This window comes from Diadema antillarum, unplaced genomic scaffold, assembly GCF_040938485.1.
Source record: "Diadema antillarum isolate AM-2024a unplaced genomic scaffold, OU_Dant_1.0 seq00000423_RagTag, whole genome shotgun sequence".
In the NCBI taxonomy this organism is placed as follows: Eukaryota; Metazoa; Echinodermata; class Echinoidea; order Diadematoida; family Diadematidae; genus Diadema; species Diadema antillarum.
This window is the reverse complement of record NW_027271406.1, coordinates 574,100-595,669: the sequence shown is the minus strand read 5'-3', so window position 1 is coordinate 595,669 and position 21,570 is coordinate 574,100. Positions and strand designations below refer to the sequence as shown.

The 21,570-nt window shown below is 40.4% G+C and overlaps 1 protein-coding gene across 1 annotated transcript; it reads left to right on the top strand.

The window, feature by feature from the left end:
- Positions 1-3,259: 3,259 nt before the first annotated feature.
- Positions 3,260-20,873, top strand: LOC139732444 (uncharacterized). Its single transcript, XM_071643302.1, has 7 exons — positions 3,260-4,941; positions 5,312-5,616; positions 6,144-6,410; positions 17,703-17,769; positions 18,554-18,745; positions 19,269-19,470; positions 20,615-20,873. Exons 1-7 carry the CDS (start codon positions 3,367-3,369, stop codon positions 20,863-20,865), a joined length of 2,859 nt encoding a protein of 952 aa, XP_071499403.1. The 5' UTR covers positions 3,260-3,366; the 3' UTR covers positions 20,866-20,873.
- The last annotated feature ends 697 nt before the right edge of the window (positions 20,874-21,570 follow it).

Below are 21,570 nucleotides of genomic sequence, written 5' to 3'. Positions count from 1 at the left end.
GTCGATGCAAGAGGCAGTGCGATTCCACAATTATTATCAGGGTCAGGAAGCTAGAAAATACCGTAACTCCGCAATGTGTACCGTACCGAATGGCAGTCAATATAATGTACCGGTATGATGTGACTGCATGGTTTGCGCTGGCGGATCCCACCACGTTCGGTCTCTGTTTACATACGAAGCCGACGAAGTCACGGGCAGTGCTGGTCACGGGATTACACGCTGCACGCTGAGCTGCTATTGAGCATTTAATAGCGACCAGAGATATTGTTAATTTCCAGCTAAAGAATTAAAATAAGTCGAAATTCGAACATTTGGCGGTCTATATATTCGTATCATATCACAATTAATGCATTCAAATAGTAAAGTGAAATTCAGGACATCGTGCACTCGCATCTATATCGCTCCAACGACATCAATGTAATAGATTATGTAACACACTCGCTGGGTTCATACAGATTCACAAGTAGACTAGACACGTGTAGGCATATTAAGGCTGTGGTCACGCGCAGCTGGTCATGTTTACTCATTTGTTTCCCCTTCAAGTCGATTATAAAGTCATAAACGTGTTCATCCATGTTCATATAGGAGTGTATTGGTTAAATTGTTTTCAAATGTATCAAATGCTAATTGTACCAAATTACAATGATGATAATAATACTATATAATGATAATGATGGTGATGATAATGATGATGGTGATGATGATGATTATGATGATAATAAAAATGATGATAATAATAATGATAATAATAATAATAATAATAATAATAATAATAATAATAATAATAATAATACTAATAATAATAATAATAATAATAATGATAATAATAAAAATAATAATTATATAAATTAATAATAAAAAAACTTATTTAGCGCTTACACTGATGTTTCTATAAGCCCAAGCCATGTACTCGATACATGTACATAATTGTTAATGTTATAGATCCTATACATGCACAGGCTGAAATTCATCGATAGGTCGTGGGGCTATGGGGTGGAGGGAAGGGGGGGGGGGGTGACAGCAGTCAACTTGAAGGAAGAAAACCAGTGTACCACTACTGGTTGGTGGGGGTGGGAATCAGAATGCCTAGTACAGGCATGATTTTATTGATAGGATAGACTACCGTCCAGCATCATCATGATTATACGATTTGGAGTTTCAATTGTCAATATTTTTTTCTCTCAAATGCAAAGAATAAATTCAGATATCTGCATCCTGTTTGTACAACGGACTAATCATTGGGTGCGCTCTGACGACCACAGAACACTGGGCTACCATTAGGCAAAAGTTTGTTGGCATTTTGCCCACGTTTATCAACATAAACAAAACATGCTGTGGTCACTACTAGTACTAGTATATGCCCGCAATGTGAGTTTCGTAATAGCAGGGAGGTAAGTTTCCTCTCACCTCCCTGGTAATAGCGATGACGTGCCTGTATTGATGACCAACGAAGGGGGGTTCGCAATTAGCCAATCAACGGCCAGTATTCTGTTGACGCCCCTGTGCTGTTTTGGCCGATGATCGTACGATCACACCCGTCGTATACACGTACACAGCACAGTCAAGTCAAAACAATTCGCCTCTACTCGACTCCCCATAATCCGTGTGTATGTCCTGCGATCCTGCGTGCAAGAAGCAACAGAGAAGCCGTTGAAACAGAGGAAAACCTAAACGTGTTTTGCCGTAAGTTTTTCGTTTTGACAGGGGCAACGATATCATAAAGCATAAATGATTATGACGTCTCTAAATTGACTCTAGCTTACTTGAATGCCCCAGATTCGACCGTTCTTGCGTTCTAACCAGCGTCCGTCGAGGCCAGTAACTTAGGGCCTTGCTTTCAATGCTTGTCTACGGCTTCATTCTGGCTGTACAACTGTACTGTACGTGCGTGCAGACATCGCGTTAAATTGCGTTCCGATCACAATCATAACAAGAAGTGCTAAACATATTGTATTAGTAAACATCCTCGTAATTCTTTTTTTTTTAACTAGCGCCTCTATCAAGAACAACACTTTTCTCAAAAGTGACTGGAGCAGAAAGAACGATACATGTATTTCTATTAGTATTACTGTGTTTCTGCGTTCGGTTTTGGCCGCCCGGCCAAGGAATCCAGTCACGATCACCACAGTCCACACGTCACTGCACACTGTGCACACGGTCGGTGCAGTGCAGTGCTGGAGCGAGTTGTATCTGTATTCCTCTCTTCATTTCCTGGGGCTGGAGTTGTGGAAGTGCCAAGTGGACTTATTGAAAATACTATTGTACTAGATAGGCCTAGGTAGAGTGAATGTAGCATTCGTAAATCAACTGAACTGATTGTATTTGTAGTACAGCTGCATTCATAACTTCGACTAACCCCGTCGCGGGGCGCTGTAACACACGGTACGTATTTGTCCGTATGGGGTCGCTGCTGCGGTTAAACTTCGACGTGAGTTTACTTTTTAGATACAGCGATATAATCTGTCTGTAAGACTATTGAGTCTTTTATCATTTTTTGGCTTTTACAGCTCTCATGAGGCATGAGGGGATTCCGTAAAGCCAGATGCAATCTCAGCAGAACATATAATATCCCCACTGAATGACCAAATACAGACCGATCTTTCGGTCAAAATCTTGCATCTAGACAGAAAAAATCTGTCTGTCTGGAAGAGTTTTTTTTTAACAATTTTTTTTTTTACTCTTATGCCATGGCTCTCCATTTGTATAGGAGGGGATTCTGTGAAGCTAGACATTAGTTTCTGTTGAACATATCTCCAACAACCAATCAGAAACAGAAATCAGAAAACAGACCAATCTTTCAGTCAAAATCTTGCAATGCACTCATTAATATGCTACGCTACGCTGCAACCTAAACGCTGTGGTACCGGGTCTACAGCGCAGCATGCCCCATGATTCCATTTGCCACGCATGAATGTATTATGTCACAGGAGTAGCATTTAGATTTTGATTTTCTGAATTGGGTTTTTTTTTCAATCCTTGAGCAGTCAAAGTAACATTAGTGGAGGTTTTATTATACACTGTACAGTACTTAGCTGTATAAAGTCCACTGTTGGCACGAGAATTTTATCCAGTGTTGATTTTTTTTTTTTTTTTGGAGAAAAGGAAAGTATTTGTGACTAATTATCTTAATCACATTATGGCAGTGTGAAAAAAAAATAAACTTGTAATTTTTTTTACACTACTTTGTTCTTTCTTCTCATTGCAGATACTGGAAAGTGGAACTGCTACTTCTGTCTGTGTTCTCATATTGGCAAAAAAAAAAGTATCTGCTGAAGATTTTTCATTCTAGAGCTGCATTGCCGAAAAGTGTTAATACTTTGACTTTAGCAGCAAAGTGAAAATACACATTGATGTGTATCGGCTGCCATGGAGATTAGCAAGCCAATTTTGGTGGGCAGGCTAGTCATCCGCAGGCATGGAAGAAAGTGCTCTCCTGCCAGCTCCTTCAGTCAACCTTGTAGGCGCTGTTGCAGGGCCAGGCAAAAGTCGAGTAGAGCAGCCCTGTTGTCAAGCGTGGCATACATGACCGCAGGCAGCAGCAATATTCATCCATCTTGCAAGCATGTTGTGTACATGCCAGCCAGGCACCATTCGTCAAAGCAGACGCACAAAGTCGCAAGGAAGGCAGGCGCTATGGCTGCATCATCGCCGTGGTCTACCATCTACCAAGCTGTGGAGGTGGCAAGCACTTCAGTCCAGAAGAACGTCATGGAGAGAGTCGTCAGCCCACTGCTGTCATATCGTCTCCAGGCAACTCCAAAGTTGGCCTCCAAACACAGTGATGTCCTCAGCAATGGGACTGTCATGCAGAACAAGCATGACGAGATTTTGCCAAAGACAAGTGACAAGCAATCATCAGAAAATGTGCACGTAAGTGATAGAGCTCCAGCTGGGAAGGAAGAACTGAAAGAGGGAACAATTGTAGAATTCCGTTCTTCTGAGTTGGGTGCGAAGCCAGTTAGTTACTGGATACAGATGCCTTCATTCAAAAAGATTACTTCAGTGAGTGCACTGACAGAATTGGGACAATCTGCCACAGGAATGCTACGGAGGAGAAGAAAATGTGAAAATGCCACACCTGGAATCTCCGATGAGCAATTACATAGTGAAGATTCGAAAGCGGGTATGTATCCAAAAACAGAAATCAGCCATACTGATACAATGTCAACGAATGAGGCAGCAGCTGTTAATGATCATACGCTCGACGCAAGCGCTTCTGTTCATTCTCAAGAACAGCGACATACATGTAAGCCAGAAAGTTATGAAGCTACCTCATCATATTCAAATCACATGCCATCAGCAGCTGACCTGGTTGGTAGACTTCCTTCAGTTTCCTCCACCATCTTGAAGAGATTCGGTGTGGCACCATCTTCAACTTCCAGCACGAGTGATGCATCCGTGCAGAACACAAAGGATCACCATGCCGCGAAAGTCGAGAATGGCAACAGCGACAATCTCAAAGATGGTCCAGGTAACCGTGAGAACAAGACATTCTTGCAATCAGTAGAAGTGCTCAACGAAAGAAATGATGATCATACAGGAAGCGATGTGGCTGGTTCAACACAGCCTCCCAGCACGGCTTCTTACATCTACAACAATTACAACCTCAAGTACATCCAGGTGAATTTGTTCAAGTCACCCGTCAGTCTCTTTCGTGCTGTGGGAAGGAGGAAAGAGAAACCTGTATTACCGGTATCTCCCACTTCCATCGAAGAGAGCTCCACAACATTTTTTGATTCCGATGTTCCGCTGGTTGAGATGACGGAGGCATTGAACGGCAGCAACACCAACCCAACAAGTGGGAAGAGCTCCGCTGTAGGAAACCAAGGAGCTGTGGTGGCTAAGAGCAGGAAGAATGCAGAGATTGCTGACAAGTTTAAAGAAACCAAGGCCAAACAGAGGGCTGATGAGGAGGACACTACAGCCAAGAAGACCAGACCAGTGAGTACCTTTTTTAGTTGTCTCAGTAAATTAGACCATTGACATCACAGTGTAGCAGACTCAAATAAAGATGTTTGATATAAAAGTTTGTGTCAAATTCTGAAGCCAAATATTGGATCAATGGTATTTGATTATTGAGACATACTTTTATCTACTAATGCTTTTCATTTTTGATTGCTTATCATGGTCCTAATATTTGTTTGATTTTGCTCACAGTATGCATTCTGTTTTTCTCTTTCTACTGCTGAACTTCTTTTCTCGTGTAAATCTTCAAGAACAATACTGTACAGAAGTAGACAATCACATGATATCAAAGTCAGTGCAATTTCATAGATATAATCTTGCCACCGTACACATTGACACTCCACAGGTGATCTCCAAAGCTAACATTGATGCCCGCACACGGTCACTGGCCGTTGGTCTGAGCCTGGCCAACTCCACTTCCTCCCGTGTGCTGACCCTGCAGCGGCTGTGCAACCACCTGATCCAGTACCCAGAGTCCAGGCAGGTGGCAGTCCAGGAGAGGCTCATCCCAACCCTGCTCAAGCTGAAACAGAGGACCAAGGACATGACGCTGCTAGCTCAGATCCACCAGACCCTGGCTCAGGTGGGCTATGCCCCTGCCGTGTCAGGGCGGGGTGTGCGTATCCTGTCGGTGGATGGGGGTGGGTCGAGGTAAGTTTGAAGAAAGCTCCAATTACTCCAAGCCAACATTTGAGTGCATGATGATAAAAGTTTGAATTGTGTAGGTATGATGAAATTTTTCATTTTGTTTTTTTCCCCCCCCCCCCCATATTGAAGTCTGAAAATACAGTGCATTTGCATTGCAGCTTTGAAATAATCATGAAGCACAAACCTGCTAAAGCACAACTGAATAAAGCAAGAATTAATGTTCAAAGCATGTCAATATGCAAGTGAATTTCTTTAACAGTGATACTTGATGAACTGAATCGAATCAGATTCTTTATATCTGCAGTTACATTGACAAGCAAGATTTTAGCATTACTACTTTCCTCATCATTGCTCAAATGTATATGCCTGTAGATATATACAATTCATTATTTTGATAATTACTATATTTACAATTCATGATGTGTGTAATTTCACTAAGCTCTCTTTAGAGTGTATAGCCAGGAGATGGTCTCTGTTATCAATCCAAATTCTTGAAGTATATTTTCATCTTTGCCAACGTTGCCTTGTAGGGGGATCATTGCCATTGAACTTCTGCGGGAGCTGGAGAGGCGTTCGGGCCAGCCCATCCATCAGCTGTTTGACTACATCATCGGGGTCAGCTCAGGGGCAGTACTGGTGTACCTCCTGTCCTATGCCAGGGCATCACTGGATACTTGTGAGGAACTCTTCAAGACGATGAGTGTGGAAGTCTTCAAGAGGAACTCTCTGCTTGGCACCAGCAAGCTCTTCTTCAGCCACGCCTACTACGATACAGATGCGTGGATGAAGATTCTAAGGTATTGTAGACAGAAAACATCAATCATACTGTATTAGTGACCATTGCTTTTTGCACTTTGTGTTCTTTTGGCTGTACTCTAGTTAGGGCATTTTAGAGAATTTCTGGACCATCTGTGAAAAAATTGCTTACCAATAGCTTTCTTCACCAATGTGTTCACTAAGGTGTCTACTAACACCTCTCAATTAGTTCCAACCCAAATCCTTGTGGAAAATTCTGGGGAGCCAATCAAAATCGAGCACCCGGAGGGGGGCGGGGCAGAAATGGAAAAATATATATTTTTTCCAATATAAGCGTGTGAGATGTCTAATTAGGGGTTTCTGGGGGTGCAGAATCGATTCCCACAATTAGTTTTGAGTATAAACAACTCTCTAACCGTGAAATAGGCCACGCCTCCTTTTTGCCCCCGCCGAAATACGTAAATATTGGTATTTTCATACGTATCTTATTGGGTTTATATAGTAGGTTTTTAAGGTGCACTGAAAATATTTGTGTGCGATGGGAAGTAGTTGTTCCCATTTCCCTTATATCCATAACACCAAATATAATCATATTACTGTAAACAGGCTTTACTTATTAAATGTTTGATTCTCAATAATTTCGAACCAACATCCTTGTGGGGGAAAAAAAACCCAAAACTGTGGAGCCAGTTAAACCTATTAAAGCAACAAAAGGGTGGGGGTGACAATCAATAGGAAGATTTTTTTTCCAGTATTAGTTTGTGAGATGTCCAATTAAAGTTTCTAGGGGTGCTGAAAGGATTCGAAACATAAGTTTTGCGTAAAAAATACTACCTGACCATTAAAATAGGCCACGCCTACTTTTTGCACCCGCTGAATCATGTATTATTGGTATTTCATACGTACATCAGTGGGTTATTCAGTGAGTTTTTTAGAACACTGAATTGAGTTCTATTATTGAATTTGAGCTGTATCAACTCTAAAAATAGTGAGCAAAAAATACTGCAACATATACCGTTAACTGTGCAATCCACTTCTCTTACTTCCATTATGCCACATTTAAATCTGGCACAACAGAACTGTATTGAAACCTTGGTACTTTATCCTACTCCCCAACATCTCCCTTACTGCCCCCATCAGCTGTTTGGTTGATGTTCTGACAAGAGTTACCATGCCATTTGCCGCAAACAGAAATGCATAACTCCTTGCTTTTACAACTGCACTTCAGTGCGCTACAGTCCCTTCACAGTTTGCAGCTCACAAACTTCCGAAAATAGTCCTTTGCGATGGGGTTTGTTGAAGGGACCTGTGCGTAACCTTGGTCCTCAAGCTTCCATCCATACTCCAAGACATCCAATGATGGAGTTTGCAACACTAGCCAACCTCTGGTTTGGAGATTAGCTCGTAGAGGATGCTCTGCTGCAGCTTCTGTTGTCAGGTTTGATGCGCTCATCAGCAGCCCGCTTGCTGAAGATGTCAAATCTCAAGCCTCCAAGTCTTTCGGGTGGTTTTCCATGGAACATGAGCTTAAATAATACACAGCCGGTTTTAATGATATCATCTTTCTTGCCTCGGATGTCCAGAAACACATCCATGGCCCTTTCCGCCTTGTCAGTCTCTCAGAGCTTGTTTACCAAAGTTGATTTGCGAACCCAGAAATCGCTGACACTGTATTGCAGCCAGAGAAGCTGTGCAAGAGTTCAAGATCAAACACTTTCGGTATCTCTCTGGAAGGGCCTCCCTGATCTTTGCGATACTACAAGATGTTTCTTTTGCTCTTGTGAGGAAGATGGGGTGAATCAGCAAAACCATGATATCGGTGTCCTCCGCCCTTACCTAAACAGGAGAATATTTTGCCTAATCTAGATATATTCCCGGACTATAGCAGTGTCTGCATCATCGTGGCATTGCCGTACACTGATCCCATTTCTACTGAATTTCTCAGCAAGCAGCAGAATGAGCCGGGGCTTGTTGCTCTTGTTGTGGATAAACTTTTCTCTTGGAACGAGGCTTTGATGTCTGGGCGAAAGGGAATGTCACATCGTGCATTCTTTGTTCGTCTCAGGTGATCATTGTCCTTAGCAGAGCTGCCGTATCTACCAAAGACTACAGTGATTGGAGAAACTGGCTCCCCATGGACTTCAAAAACAGAAGGTAGCTCTCGGAAATGCCCTTCCAGGATAGGTCAGCCTCCCGCTTGACGTTGTGCAGTATAGTCATCCACCATCAATAAACAGACTCATGCAGGGGGTTCGTTCAACGCTTTCCACAAATGCTTTCAGAAATCTTGCTTGGGCAGCATTGTCTGGATTTCGCAACTTCTAGTCTTTGTCAAATAGAGACATTGGTGTTGGAGTCAACTCAAATGACAGACCTTCGGTCTTGACTTCACGCAAACTGATGATTAGACGGTTGAAGAGCTTGAATGAGTCAATAACCAGCTTCTTTCCATTGGCTTTGGGTCCACTTCTAAGGCTCTCTAATGACTTCACCTTTTGCTTTAGTTTCAATTGAATCCAGAACCGTTCGTCCATTCATCTTGGCCAGCATGGCTCTGCCAACCTCCTCTGCCTGATCAGCGTTGACTGGGTCCTCTGGAGTGCTGCTGAATCCTGTTATAAAGGATACTAGGGTCTTCTTGTCCCATGTTGCATCGAAGAGGTCGATCTCCTCCAACCATCCGAAAATGGCGTTGACAGCATCTTCGTCATTCTTCATCTGGGCTCTTGTGACGTGCGTGTGGTCAGGTACCTCACGCTTGTTCATACCTTGTTCAAGTTCCTGGTAAATGCATGAGAAGTGGTTTAGCGTCTTAACCCAACACCTGTGAGGAGATTCATTCCGGAAGCGTCCTCTGTTAAGACTGTTTGAGGATTTGGCCTCACCCATGAGTGTGGTTTCCATCGTGATTTTAGTCCATGTACCTGACCGCTCATGGTCTGAGAAACTGACTGCATGGTTTGATTGATTGATTGATTGATTAAAAGGTCTTTATTCAAATAAAATCTGAGTCGGCGACTAAAAGTCGAATTACACAGATATACAGAGATTATACAGCAAAACAGATGAAATAATAACATAATCATAATACATAAAAAATATATTACATTCAAACATTCTGTATACACAACTAATACATTTTTAACGCTACAGATTGTTATATAAATACAAAAAAAAAAAAAAATGAATGGACATTTTATAAACAGTAGCGGTACACTCCTAATTTTTTTTTTTTTTTCCACAGGAAAAAAAAAAAAAAGAAAAGGAAGAAACACTCAGGGCTACTCAACTCATTGTCGAAAGAAGAAGAAGAAAAAAAATGTAAGCTCTTCTACAGATACAAAAGGGAGTACAGGAGTTTGCAGTGTGGTTGGAAAGACGCGTCAACAACCTACACTATACATTCCACAAATACTTGCAGTAACATTATTTTGTTGGTGAGGTGATCATCCCCCTCCCCCGTAATGTACACACATTCACTACCCACTCATACCTAAAGCATTTCTCACTGGCATACTCTCTCTGTCTCTCTCTCTCTCTCTCTCTCTCTCTCTCTCACACACACACACACACACATGCACACATACAGTACTGTACATTGATGTGTAGATCGAATATCTGTACAACACTCACAAACGCGCATGAGCATAGACACAGTGCACATGCTCGATGTACAATACAACGTACCATGTACACACTCACATCCACGCGCATACATTTACATACATATACACTATACATACACACAGGGAAAGCACACACACACATATTGCAGCTACAAACACACACACACATAAACACACACACACATACATTACTCACACACACACACAAGCACCGTCATGTCCACAAGACCACACCCAACACACGCCCATACAATGTACCTGTGCTAAGTGCACGTTTAAAGACAGGCCCACCTACAGGTGTACATGTATTGTACATTGTGTAAATGTCTAACAACTAACTTTGAGTGCAGTATGGAAAAAGTGGGGTTTCCTAGCATGCATAAAATGCATAAAAATTTCCTAATCAAATGTATCATTTGTCTTCCCTACCCACCACGCTGCAAACTCCTATACATATAACTATATAAATAAATTTACCAACACATTAGACAGTAGTGAGAATAAAAAACTCTACTAAGAGTCATTGCAGTAATAATCATTCAGTATATCAATAAAATACGGTATTGCACTTTTCTTAAACCGATCAGTTTTACAATGCAGTTGAGAATATTTTGTAATATTTCTTAAATTGATTTTAACATCTCTTTGATCCGGTAACCACAATGAATGATTGGGGTGCTTTTCTAACTGCAGAGCAAAATCTAAACACAATTTCCTTCTCCTTTCTTTTAAAGATAATAAATTGCACACTTGTAAGGCCATATCATATGTAACATAATTACAACCTAATATGATTTTCAACACACGTTTTTGAATCTTTTCTATTACCTCTGTGTGTTTTTTTGTAAGACTCGAATGAAAAAGTGGGGCACAATATTCTAGAATTGGTCTGATATATCCTGTATACACTGTAATAAGATCAACTATTGATAAATTAAAGTGTTTCAATTTGCGTAACATAAACAATCTCCTATTGCATCTTTTCACCATTTCAGAAACATGTGCATCCCATTTGAGATTCTGCTGAAAATACACCCCTAAAATCTTAACAGTGCTTGTTTCTTTCAAAAAAATTTCATTGATACACAAACTTTGCTGAATTGATTGCTTCATAAAAGAAATTGTCATAAAAACACATTTCTGAGGATTAAGTTTCATGTTATTCGACAATGACCAACTTGCCAGTGCATTAATTTGTCTTTGTATCTGAGATGGTTGATTTCTATTCCTAGCCTCTACAATAGTCAAATCATCAACATATTTATAAAATGAAAAAGGGCAATCTTTACAAGCATCATTTATCATAATCAAAAACAAAACCGGTCCAAGTTTTGTTCCCTGCGGAACCCCTGCATTGCATTCTCTAATATCAGAGATACTGCCATTGTATTTAACAACCTGTTGTCTGCAATATAAAAAATCCACAACTAATGAAATAACAAATGGGCGCACATTCATAAATACCAACTTATGAATCAGAATGTTATGATCAATTCGGTCAAATGCTTTCGAAAAATCTGTTAAAACCATAGTTGATACATTGCTTTGCTTTTCAGCATTTTTATACAGGTTATGAAGCATTGCAATCAAATAATGACAAGTTGAAAGACCAGGGCGGTTACCAAACTGATTGATATCGATTTGGTCCCTAATGTCTTCTAACAGCCATTTAACTATGAAAGACTCAGCAATCTTAGCAAAATAAGAGGTCAGAGCTATTGGTCTCAACTCAGATACTACTGGGGGAAAACATTTGGGAATTGGAATAATTTCAGCATATTTCCACATTTTTGGGAAAGTACCCTGCTCAAAGGCAATGTTGATAATATGACATAAAGGAAAACATATCTCATAAGCAAATTCTCGGATTATTCTCACTGGCAAATCATAAGACACAGTTGATTTTCGTAAACTCAACTTACGTAACTTATTGAAAACATCATGTGGTTGTATGACTGGGCATTCATAAGGTGAAGGCAGATATGCAGGTAACTGTGATCTGTCCAGTTTATAAAAATCAGTTGTTACAGATAAAAACAATTCATTAATATAATTTGCTACATACTCAGAATTATGACGTTCGTTTTCACTAATATCAGGTACATCAATCTGCATTTGACATTGAACTCCATGAGTCATCAATTTAATATGTTTATACCAATCAGCAGGATTGTTAATTTTCAACCTTTGTATTCTTTCATTATAAAATTTATCCTTGGCTACTTTTACTGCTCTTTGCACTTTGTTTCTAAAATATTTCCATAATTTAACATTCTTATCAATAAATGCTTTTTGTCTTTTTTTCATCAATATTTTAATTTCACAGTTTATCCATGGTTTATCATTCTCATAAATACTTATTTCTTTCACAGGTAAAAACTGATCTATTCGGTGCTTTAAAACCTGCAAAAACATATCACATATTTCAGAAACATCAGTGGTAATGTAAAGTTCTTCCCAAGTGTGCTGTGTTATCCAGCTGCCAAACTCACGAATACCACTATCAGTTAAGGGTCGAACAATTCTTTTTTTCTTCCTATTACCTAAATTTTCAAACTTATATTGTTGGTGTAAGGGACACCAAAAAATACAATTGTGATCACTCATCCCAAGGGGTGATAAAATCTCAACTGAATCATAAACATGACTGATATTAGTGATAATCTTATCTAAAATATTCTGACCTCTTGTGGGTTTATTCACAACTTGCTTGAAATTCTCTAATAACAGTATTTGAGTAACATCCAAATCATTGAAATCTCCAGCTATAACAAAGCCTGCATTTGGGTACTTTGTAGCTAAAAAATCCAAACTAGTTAAAATATGGTCAATATATAATTCAGCGTTTGGGTTTTTGGGAGGAAAATATACTGTACACAAAATAATACTTGAAATTGACCGAGGGAGACGAGGAGGTCGCATATAAATCCAAATAATTTCTATACCAACAGGGACTGAAACAGAGAGACATCTCGGTTGAAAATTTTGTTTTATATATGCTGCGACTCCACCACCCTTTTTGTTTATACGTGATTGAGAAAAAGAGATAAAACCAGAAAGGGGAAAATACTCAATCGGTGTACTTTCATCAAGCCATGTTTCAGTCAAAACCAGGGTATGAACATCATATTTTTCTACAGAAACAGCTATCTCATCAAATTTGTTTCTAAGAGAACGTACATTTGCTAAAAAAACATTTGGCAGATCATATCTTACCTCTTTATTCAATTGTAAAACCGGTTTTATAACAATCAAATTTTTTTTCCCATAACTTGGTCTTTCCTTTCTAAATATCACACGTGTTCTTGATAATAACACTGGTATTGGTTGGACAATCAGCTTTCGTGAATTACCTGTAGTACAGATTCTGTTGAATTTATTTGTTTTCCTTCCATTTCCTTTGCTTCCCCGGTGGGTCTTTCTTTTTCGTGATATTCCCAGATCATGAATTCGCTTCCACACTGAATATTGTAGTTTGGGCAAATGCTGAGGAATGCGTGGAGTTTGGCGACATCTTAAAACCAGCGGGGCACGTTGTCTGTTGAGATATTGATGAGGGAGTGTTGAATTCAAATATGGCGAAGAGGTACACGCATGGAGTCCTAGGCACTCATGCACATGAAGCTGATGACTGGAAGTTGTGGAATTCCACCCATGCTTAGTCGAAAAACCGTCAGCGGATGGCCAATTATAAGAAGTACGACTACGATGACTGATGTTTTGACGTTGAGGTCCTGGATTTGGTTCTATGTCTCCACAGATGGTAAGAGACAGTTGAAATGTTGCTCTTGTGTTTGCATAGTATTCTATGCGAGCCCCTAGAAATTTCAAACGTTTCAGCTGACATTGCGGTAACTTTGATTTTGTGTTGAAGTTGCTCTCAGTACTTGTGTGTGTACAAACAGATAACAGAAGAAATAATACGATGGTCCAAGTTCGAAACATCGGTAAGTGCGGCACAACAGATCCCACTCTACGATTGTATTCATATAATAGTAATGCTTGAAGTGGGTGGGTTCAGACAAAGCTCACCTCAGTGCCAGTGGCACAATGCCGACTTCAGTGAGTTGTAAGTTTTGAGCAGGTACGAAGTCTCAAATAAAGCCAGTTTAGCCAGGATTGTAGTAAAAATGGTTGTTGGTTGAGAGAGGACGAACACGGGTACATTGTATACATATCCTCTGTAGTAGCAGGGTAGGTAGAGCCTACCCACTCATTAACCGTGACAGGCTACAGCAAAGATGGCGGAGTATAAAAGTCACTTACGTAATGCGATGGTTGTGTGCGTCTAGTCCGTACACAGAACATGTAGGTGCAGTCTTGACAGTGCATATTGTGGCTTGCGTTCCGTAATACCACATGGAGAACATTCCCTCGAGCCAAGTCACGAGGCTAGGCGAAGGTGAGGACTGTTGGTTTAAAATCTGGGTACAGGCACAATGATAATGGTCCTCAAAAAGTCCTGTGTAATCCTGGATAATAAAACAATGTTCTGTCATATAATACTAGTTGAAACACAACCAAGTAAGTCACAAAAATGACAGAATTTCAGAGCACTCGGTGGGGCAACCTCTGCAAGGTGCGCGCGCACAATTTCCATACAAAGTGAATTTGGTAAGAGCTTTATACCAAATTCACTGTGTATGGAAACCATGCACCCTAGCAAGACTTCTGTGGAACCCGTAGAATAAACCCCTGCACGAGTCTGGTGACGGATGGTGGATGGCTCTTGCGCAACGTCAAATGGGAAGCTAACCTCACCTGCTAAGGGCATTAATTGCCAAGAGATACCTCCATTTTTTAAGTCCATGGGGAGCCAGTTTCTCCAAATCAATGTGGTCTCTGACGGATACGGCAGCACCACTAAGGGCCTTGATCACCGGAGACGAACGAAGAATGCTTGATGTGACATTTTGATTCGCCCAGACATTAGAAGCCTCGTTCCAAGAGAAAAGCAAGAGCAACAAGGCCCATTTTATTCTGGTGCTTGCTGAGACATTCAGTAGAAATGAGATCAGTGTACAGCAATACCATGATGATACAGACACTGCTACAGTCCGGGCAGCTCTAGATGAGGCAAAAGATTATACTGTTGAGGTGAGGGCTGGGGACACCGACATCATGTTTTTGCTGATTCACTCTGTCTTCCTCACAAGCGCCAAGGAAACATCTTATGATTATAATCCCAAAGATAAGGGAGGCCCTCCCAGAGAGATACCGGAAGTGTTTGATCTTGAATTCTTGCACAGCTTTTCCGGCTGCGATACAGTGTCAGCAATTTCTGGGTTCAGCAAATCAACTTTGGTAAACAAGCTCTGCGAGACTGACAAGGCGGAAAGGGCCATGGATGCGTCTCTGGATATCCGAGGCAAGAAAGATGATATCATTAAAACCGGCTGTGTATTATTTAAGCTCATGTTCCATGGAAGATCACCCAACAGACTTTGGAGACTTGAGATTTGACGTCTTCAGCAAGCGGGCTGCTGCTGGGAGCATCAAAACTGAGAAATTACATGTCCCCGACAACATAAGCTGCAGAGCAGCATTCTCTACAAACTTATCTCCAAACCAGAGATTGGCTAATGTTGCAAACTCCATCATTGGATGTCTTGGAGTATGGATGGAAGCTTGAGGACCAAGGTTACGCACCGGTCCCTTCAACAGACCCATCGCAAAGGACTATTCTCTGAAGTTTGTCAGCTGTAACTGTGAGGGGGACTGTAGCACACAGTCGCCGGCCCTCAGTTGTAAAAAGCAAGTTGTATAATAAAAAGTAAGGAGTCAAGTGTATTTCTTTTTGCGGCAAATGTCGTGGTAGCTGTTGCCAGAACATCGACCAAACAGCTGATGGGAGCAGCGAGGGAGATGTCTGTGAGTAGGATAATGTACCAAGGTTTCAATATTGAGATATATTTCTGTTGGATTTAAATGGGCATACTGGAAGTAAAAGAAGAGGGAACGACTACTTTTGTTATTTTGCACACTTATGTTTCAGTGTTTTGCCAACTGTTTTTAGAGGAGGTGTAGCTCAAATTAAGTGATGATAGAACTCAATGCAGCATTCTAACCAACTCACTACATAAACCTACCGAGATGCGTATAGATTAAAATACCAATAATACATGATTCGGCGGGTGCAAAAAGTAGGTGTGGCCTATTTTAATGATCAGGTAGTAGTTTTAACTCAAAACAAATGTTTCGAATCCATTCAGTACCCCCAGAAACCCCTAATTGGACATCTCACACGATAATACTGGCAAAAAAAAAAAAAAATCTTCCCATTGTTTGACAACCCCTCCCATTCTGTTGCATAGATTTAACTGGCTCTACAGTTGTTGTTGTTGTTGATTTTTTTCCACGAGGATGTTGGTTCAAAACTATTGAGAATCAAACATTTAATAAGTATACACAGCAGTAATATGATTATATTTGGTGTTATGGATATAAGAGAAATGGTAACGACTACTTCCCATCGCACACAAGTGTTTTCAGTGCACCCTAAAAACCCATTATATAAACCTAATAAGATAAGTATAAAAATACCAATATTTACGTATTTCGGTGGGGGCAAAAAGGAGGCCTGGCCTATTTCACGGTCAGAGAGTTGTTTGTACTCAAAACTAATTGTGGGAATCGATTCTGCACCCCCAGAAATCATCTCACTCGCTTATATTGGAAAAAAATATATATTTTTCCATTTCTGCCCCGCCCCCCTCCGGGTGCTCGATTTTGATTGGCTCCCCAGAATTTTCCACAAGGATTTGGGTTGGAACTAATTGAGAGGTGTTAGTAGACACCTTAGTGAACACATTGGTGAAGAAAGCTATTGGTAAGCAATTTTTTTCACAGATGGTCCAGAAATTTTCTAAAATGCCCTAACTACTCATTGATTTTGAATTTTCATGCATACTTTTGGACTGAATGTTCAGATTGTCACTGCAGGGTTCACACCAAAGAGCATGTGAATCATTAACTTACTTTGTTCAGTTTTCTTTTAATGCATTGCTCTCTTAACCCATGTTCTCCTAAATGATACACTTTTATGCTAAAGTGACTAATATCCCCCCCCAAAAAAAAAAAAATAAATAAATAAATAAATAAATAAATAATAATAATAATAATAATAAATAGATAATGAGTTAGTTGGGTGATGACATCAGGAAAGGATAGTTGATCAGAAACACACTACATTGCAGTATTAATGCTTGAACAAACATACTTCACTTTCAGACTTGCACAATAAAGGTGTATCTTCCAATATCTACACTACTACAAATTGTAACTTAATGCCTTTTATGCATTTTGGACCTTTCTGATTTGAAATGATCATTAGTATTCTGACAAGGCAAAAAAAAAGTGAATTGCAGTTGACCTTAGTAAGTACACTTCTGTTTAATATTAGGGAAAAAAAATATCCATGACCAGAATTCTGTCGTTGTCTGATGGCATTGTTGTATGCACTGGCAGTATTTGATTTGTTTGTACAATATAATCTTTCTGCAAGATAGAGCTCTTTGCATGAAAAATGTTATTAAAAGTTGTTGACGTTTAACCTGATGAAGTGCCAGGTGTGCAGATTAGCACACTTGTGTATCTCCAAGCAATATTGCATACTAACCATCCAAAGTCGCAATGTGGTATAGCTTATGAATCATACATTGAAGGCATCAAAGTCACACTTTGTACCTGTATATCTTCTTCTTGCAGAGATCACATGCAAGGTGTGGGGCAGAGCCCAGGTATTGAGATGTCTCAGGACCCAACGTGTCCAAAGGTACAGTGCAGTGCAAATAAGATAATGGCTATGAGTATATATTTGCCAATACATCACTGTATCTTGTACAGTGAACTCTTCTGTAGAGTGGTAAAAGTTTAGTGGTAATAATGGTGGTTTCTTATGTTACTACATCTGGAGAGTGGAATTCATAGCGATTAATTGGTATTAAAAGAGGTGCAATAAAAGAAACTCTGTTGTGGTCAATATGTGTAAAGATCAGATTAAAGATTTTATACCATGGCTTTGCATACATACTCAAGACTACTGTTTGAATATTTGATAGAGAACCTTGCCAGATGATATACCAATAAACAGTTAAATAAGCAGTGGAATGGCTATTTTACTAGTTGTCTGATTTGTTAAGTTTTCCCTTATTTTCTTGTCCAGAATCTTTACTTTCATGAATATACAGTAGCACAAAACTTTCAGTAGAGTTTAGCTTTTGCAACAATAGCATTATTGATATTGCTGATTGTTAGGCTTTACCTAAAATGTCTCCTGTTTGTACTCCTCTTCATGTTTCCCCAAAAGAAACACACACCATCTTTCCTCTTTAGTTGGTGGATGCTGAAAATACTTGGTCAGTAACATTAACCCATTGAAGACGAGTCATGAGAATACTTGTGCAGGTGTCGGGAAATGTGTGTTATAGCAAAATAAGTCCATCCTCAACGGGTTAAGGGGGTATTTTTTCTACACCTGAATTTTCCTTTCTGTCCCTGACGTTGGTGAGGCCAAGATGTTGTGATTGATCCAAATGTATGCCTGCTGATACATGTAGGTGGCAGCTGTGGCAACGCTGATGAACGCTGGAGTCGTGAAGAACTTCCTGTTTCGCAACTACAACCCACCAGCCAACACCTCGTCCTTCTACCAGGGGTCCTGCAAGTACCGGTTGTGTGAGGGGCTGAGGGCGTCCTCCGCCGCACCAGGCTACTTTGAGGAATACAAGCTGGATGACTTTGTCTTTCAGGTTAGGAGAGCATTGATGAGTGATGATTTTACAGTGTGAGAGATTCTGGCATTATTACATGAAAATATTGTTTAGTTTTGGTCTGTGGTTATTTTATTTTATTACCTGGAATCTATCTGTGTAGATGCTTCATTCATGGGGAATAGCATACATGGTACATACCATCCCAGGTTGTTTTCCCCCTTCAAAACAGAATGTATGTTTACGACTACCTGTAGAATATTGCCTATAAAGTAATGTTCTGTTTTGAGCTTACAGTGGGTTGTTGTTGTTGTTGTTTTTTTATTAACTTTCATGTATTTTTGGCCAGGACAAAGTAATCTGTTATTTGTATAAAGTTAGTTTTAAGCTCATAATGTATCAAATCAATTCATTGTAATTATGAGAAAGATGTGTTTACTTTGTGGCTGAGAAAATAGTATGATGAGTTCATTTTCTCAAAATCATATTCTAATAGTTTTGCAGTAGCATGTGGACTTATGTTTTCATCGGAATTATTATTATTTTTTTACATGTTTGACAGGATGGTGGTGTCCTGACCAACAATCCCAGTGCCCTGGGTATCCATGAGAGTAAGCTGCTGTGGCCGGACACTCCCGTCCAGTGTCTCGTATCCCTGGGTACCGGTCGCTATGACCCGGTGGAGGAGGGTGTGGAGTCTTCTGAGTACAGCAGCCTGAAGAAGAAACTCTACCAGTTCATGATCAGTGCTACTGACACAGAAGGTGAGTTTTAGGTTTACGGCCAACACTCACACACTGACTTTCAGCTTTGCAAGGTTTCAGTATTCGAGTTCATATATATTTTCTCAGAATTCATTGTGGCACACGTTGATAGTCCAATTTAGGATGTATTATTTACCAGTCTGTTGATCCAAAAATGATGAATGTGTGCCTGTTGGTCGGTGTATTATATTGCAAATATGTTTTTACCTCCGCCAAGGGAGGAAGTTCTGTTTTCGTTACCGTTGGTTTGTTTGTTTGTTCGTTACTTAGTTAGTTAGTTAGTTGGTTACTTTGTCTGTGTGCAAAATAACTCGAAAAGTAGTGAACGGATTGGGATGAAACTTGTAGGAAAGATTGAGAATGACACAAGTAACAAACGATTAACTTTTGGTAGTGATGTGAGAATTTGGGGGGAATTTATGAAGGATTTTTGATGTTTTGGCAGGTAGGGTCAATGAACTTGAGAGTTCAGGCTGCGCGTATTTGAGGTTTGCATGCGCGCACTCAAAGTGCGTGCTCTAGTTTCTGCTAGGGCGGGGCGCGCTGTGCAGCTGAGGGTTTATGACATAAAGGCTTCTATATTGGGAAATGGGGCGACTTTCAGCACACAATGCTATACGTATGGGTGGAAATCACTGATATCTCTATGGAAGAACAAGAACAAGATCAGTGGCGGAAATGAGCTGCATGCTTGGCGGAGGTCTGCGCTCTCAGAGTGCTTCTCTAGTTTGTATCTGTAATTATTTGTAAATAAAATCACTTCTAAGACACGGCACACCTTTGCCTTTGCCATAACTGCTCCTCTCCCTCACAAAAAAAGGAAAAATCACAGATACATACATAGTAACCCACACAATACCAAAGACAGCAACTTGAATATGAATGGATGGCTTTCTTGTAGTCAATTGTCACAAAGTTTGTTCCGTCAAATTTTTGGTCATACCAGAGGTTTACTTACATGTGTCATAATTTGGGTAAATCTTGAGGCACCTTGGCGTAATCTTCACACCTGTCAACGCAACATGATAGGCATGCTCCTAAGTTGCAATAGTGTCAGTGTTCTGAATTGCAGTTACACAAGCCATGAAGTGAAAGCACGATGCAGCCCGACTTATGTTTGTTTTAATCACCTCCTTGCCTACAGCGGTGCACACAACCCTCCAGGACCTTCTCCCACAGGGGTCCTACTTCCGATTCAACCCCCTGCTGTCCGAGGACTTCCTCCTAGATGAGAACCGGCCGGAGAAGATTGACCAGCTTCAGGAGGAGGCCCAGGAGTACGTGTCCTTCAACGAGCTACGCCTCATGCAGGCAGCCGGCGTGCTGACTAGGGAGAAATCTCACCTACAGAGGGCGACAGACTGGCTCAAAGAGAAGAAAGACATGTACCAATAGGTGTGTACTGCAACAGCTCATTTGTTTATCAGTCTCCATCAAGGCCATTTCAGTGTTTTGCTATATTTGCAAATGACAGGTGCAGCAGATCAGGCTGCTGAAATGGATTAGGAGAAATTGGACATGTGCTTGCCATGTCCGGGGATGAGGCATATGAGGATGTACATGTAGCTGACCATCAGTGTTCATTTCTTTTCACCGTGAGATAAGGTACTCATCATTGTAGGTGTTCCAAAATTGTATCCAAAGTGAAACTTGTCGAGTATTTAGCCTGACATGGTGTTCTACATTGTACCTGTTTCTCAATCTTCTTGAAGAAAAGGAAGAATTGTTGAGAGTATGCGCTGCATCAAAGTGGTAATATGCAATATGGTCAAAGGCACATTGAAACGGGATGTGAGTGTCTTGCTAATAATCCTGTATGTGTGACTTTAAGCTGTAAGTTGTCTTAGATCAAACTTGCCCCATCTCAATGCTGCTAAATCTTATATTGTGAATGTTTCCAAACTCCACACTACTCTCTCCTCCCAGCAAACTGCCTCTAACGTGTGTATCGGCACTGGAGTTGTGGAAATGTGTACTCTTATGCTGCGCAGATATGAACTTGCTGAACTGTGTGAAAAACAGTGGACATTATGTCATTGCCAAAGCAGCTGCTGTATGATTTCACAAGAAACTGAAAAAGTAAAAATATACATTGTCAAC

Coding starts and splice junctions, on each gene's coding strand:
- LOC139732444 (XM_071643302.1), top strand. CDS start 3,367: ATGGAGATTAGCAAGCCAATTTTGGTGGGCAGGCTAGTCATCCGCAGG. Junction 6,411..17,702: donor GCGTGGATGAAGATTCTAAG/GTATTGTAGACA, acceptor TTCTTCTTGCAG/AGATCACATGCAAGGTGTGG. Junction 18,746..19,268: donor TGGATGACTTTGTCTTTCAG/GTTAGGAGAGCA, acceptor CATGTTTGACAG/GATGGTGGTGTCCTGACCAA.